The following is a 357-nucleotide window of genomic DNA, read 5'->3' as shown; positions in this document are numbered from 1 at the left end:
CATACAGAGGGAATTTAGCTTCAGGGTTTTGAAAACTTAACCAATGTTTTATGAATTAAAGCGTTGCCCACCCACCAAAGCGCTCGAGTTTCACGGGGTTCTTGAAAAGAAGCAGCTTAAACCCATCAGGCAAATCCCCTCCAGTCCCAAGCAACCCCCTCCAACTGAGCCCCTGCCTTTAAAAGATAAACTCAAGCTCAAAGACAGCCAAGAGAAAAAGCTGAAAGCTTCCAGGAGACCACGCTCAGCCCCATCTGGGGCACCCAGTGCCTCTGCCCAGAGAATGGGATGGATGGACGCCCCAAGGTCACTCACCACCCCCTGGCACCAAGTTGCTCAGGAGCAGGGCCAGGGCCA

The 357-nt window shown here is 52.7% G+C and overlaps 1 protein-coding gene across 1 annotated transcript in view; it reads right to left on the bottom strand.

The window, feature by feature from the left end:
- Positions 1 to 352, bottom strand: part of LOC114818894 (interleukin-8) — a gene marked incomplete at its 5' end in the record, with an annotated part of 1,925 nt that extends 1,573 nt beyond the window's left edge. Inside the window, one exon of the mRNA XM_029086755.1 lies at positions 316 to 352. Within this exon, the coding sequence (XP_028942588.1) occupies positions 316 to 352 (37 nt within the window). The remainder of the gene's footprint in view (positions 1 to 315) is intronic.
- Positions 353 to 357: the final 5 nt, after the last annotated feature.

The sequence above is a fragment of the Antrostomus carolinensis genome, unplaced genomic scaffold (assembly GCF_000700745.2).
Source record: "Antrostomus carolinensis isolate BGI_N321 unplaced genomic scaffold, ASM70074v2 scaffold31209, whole genome shotgun sequence".
NCBI lineage: Eukaryota > Metazoa > Chordata > Aves > Caprimulgiformes > Caprimulgidae > Antrostomus > Antrostomus carolinensis.
This window is presented reverse-complemented; position numbering and strand designations above follow the sequence as displayed.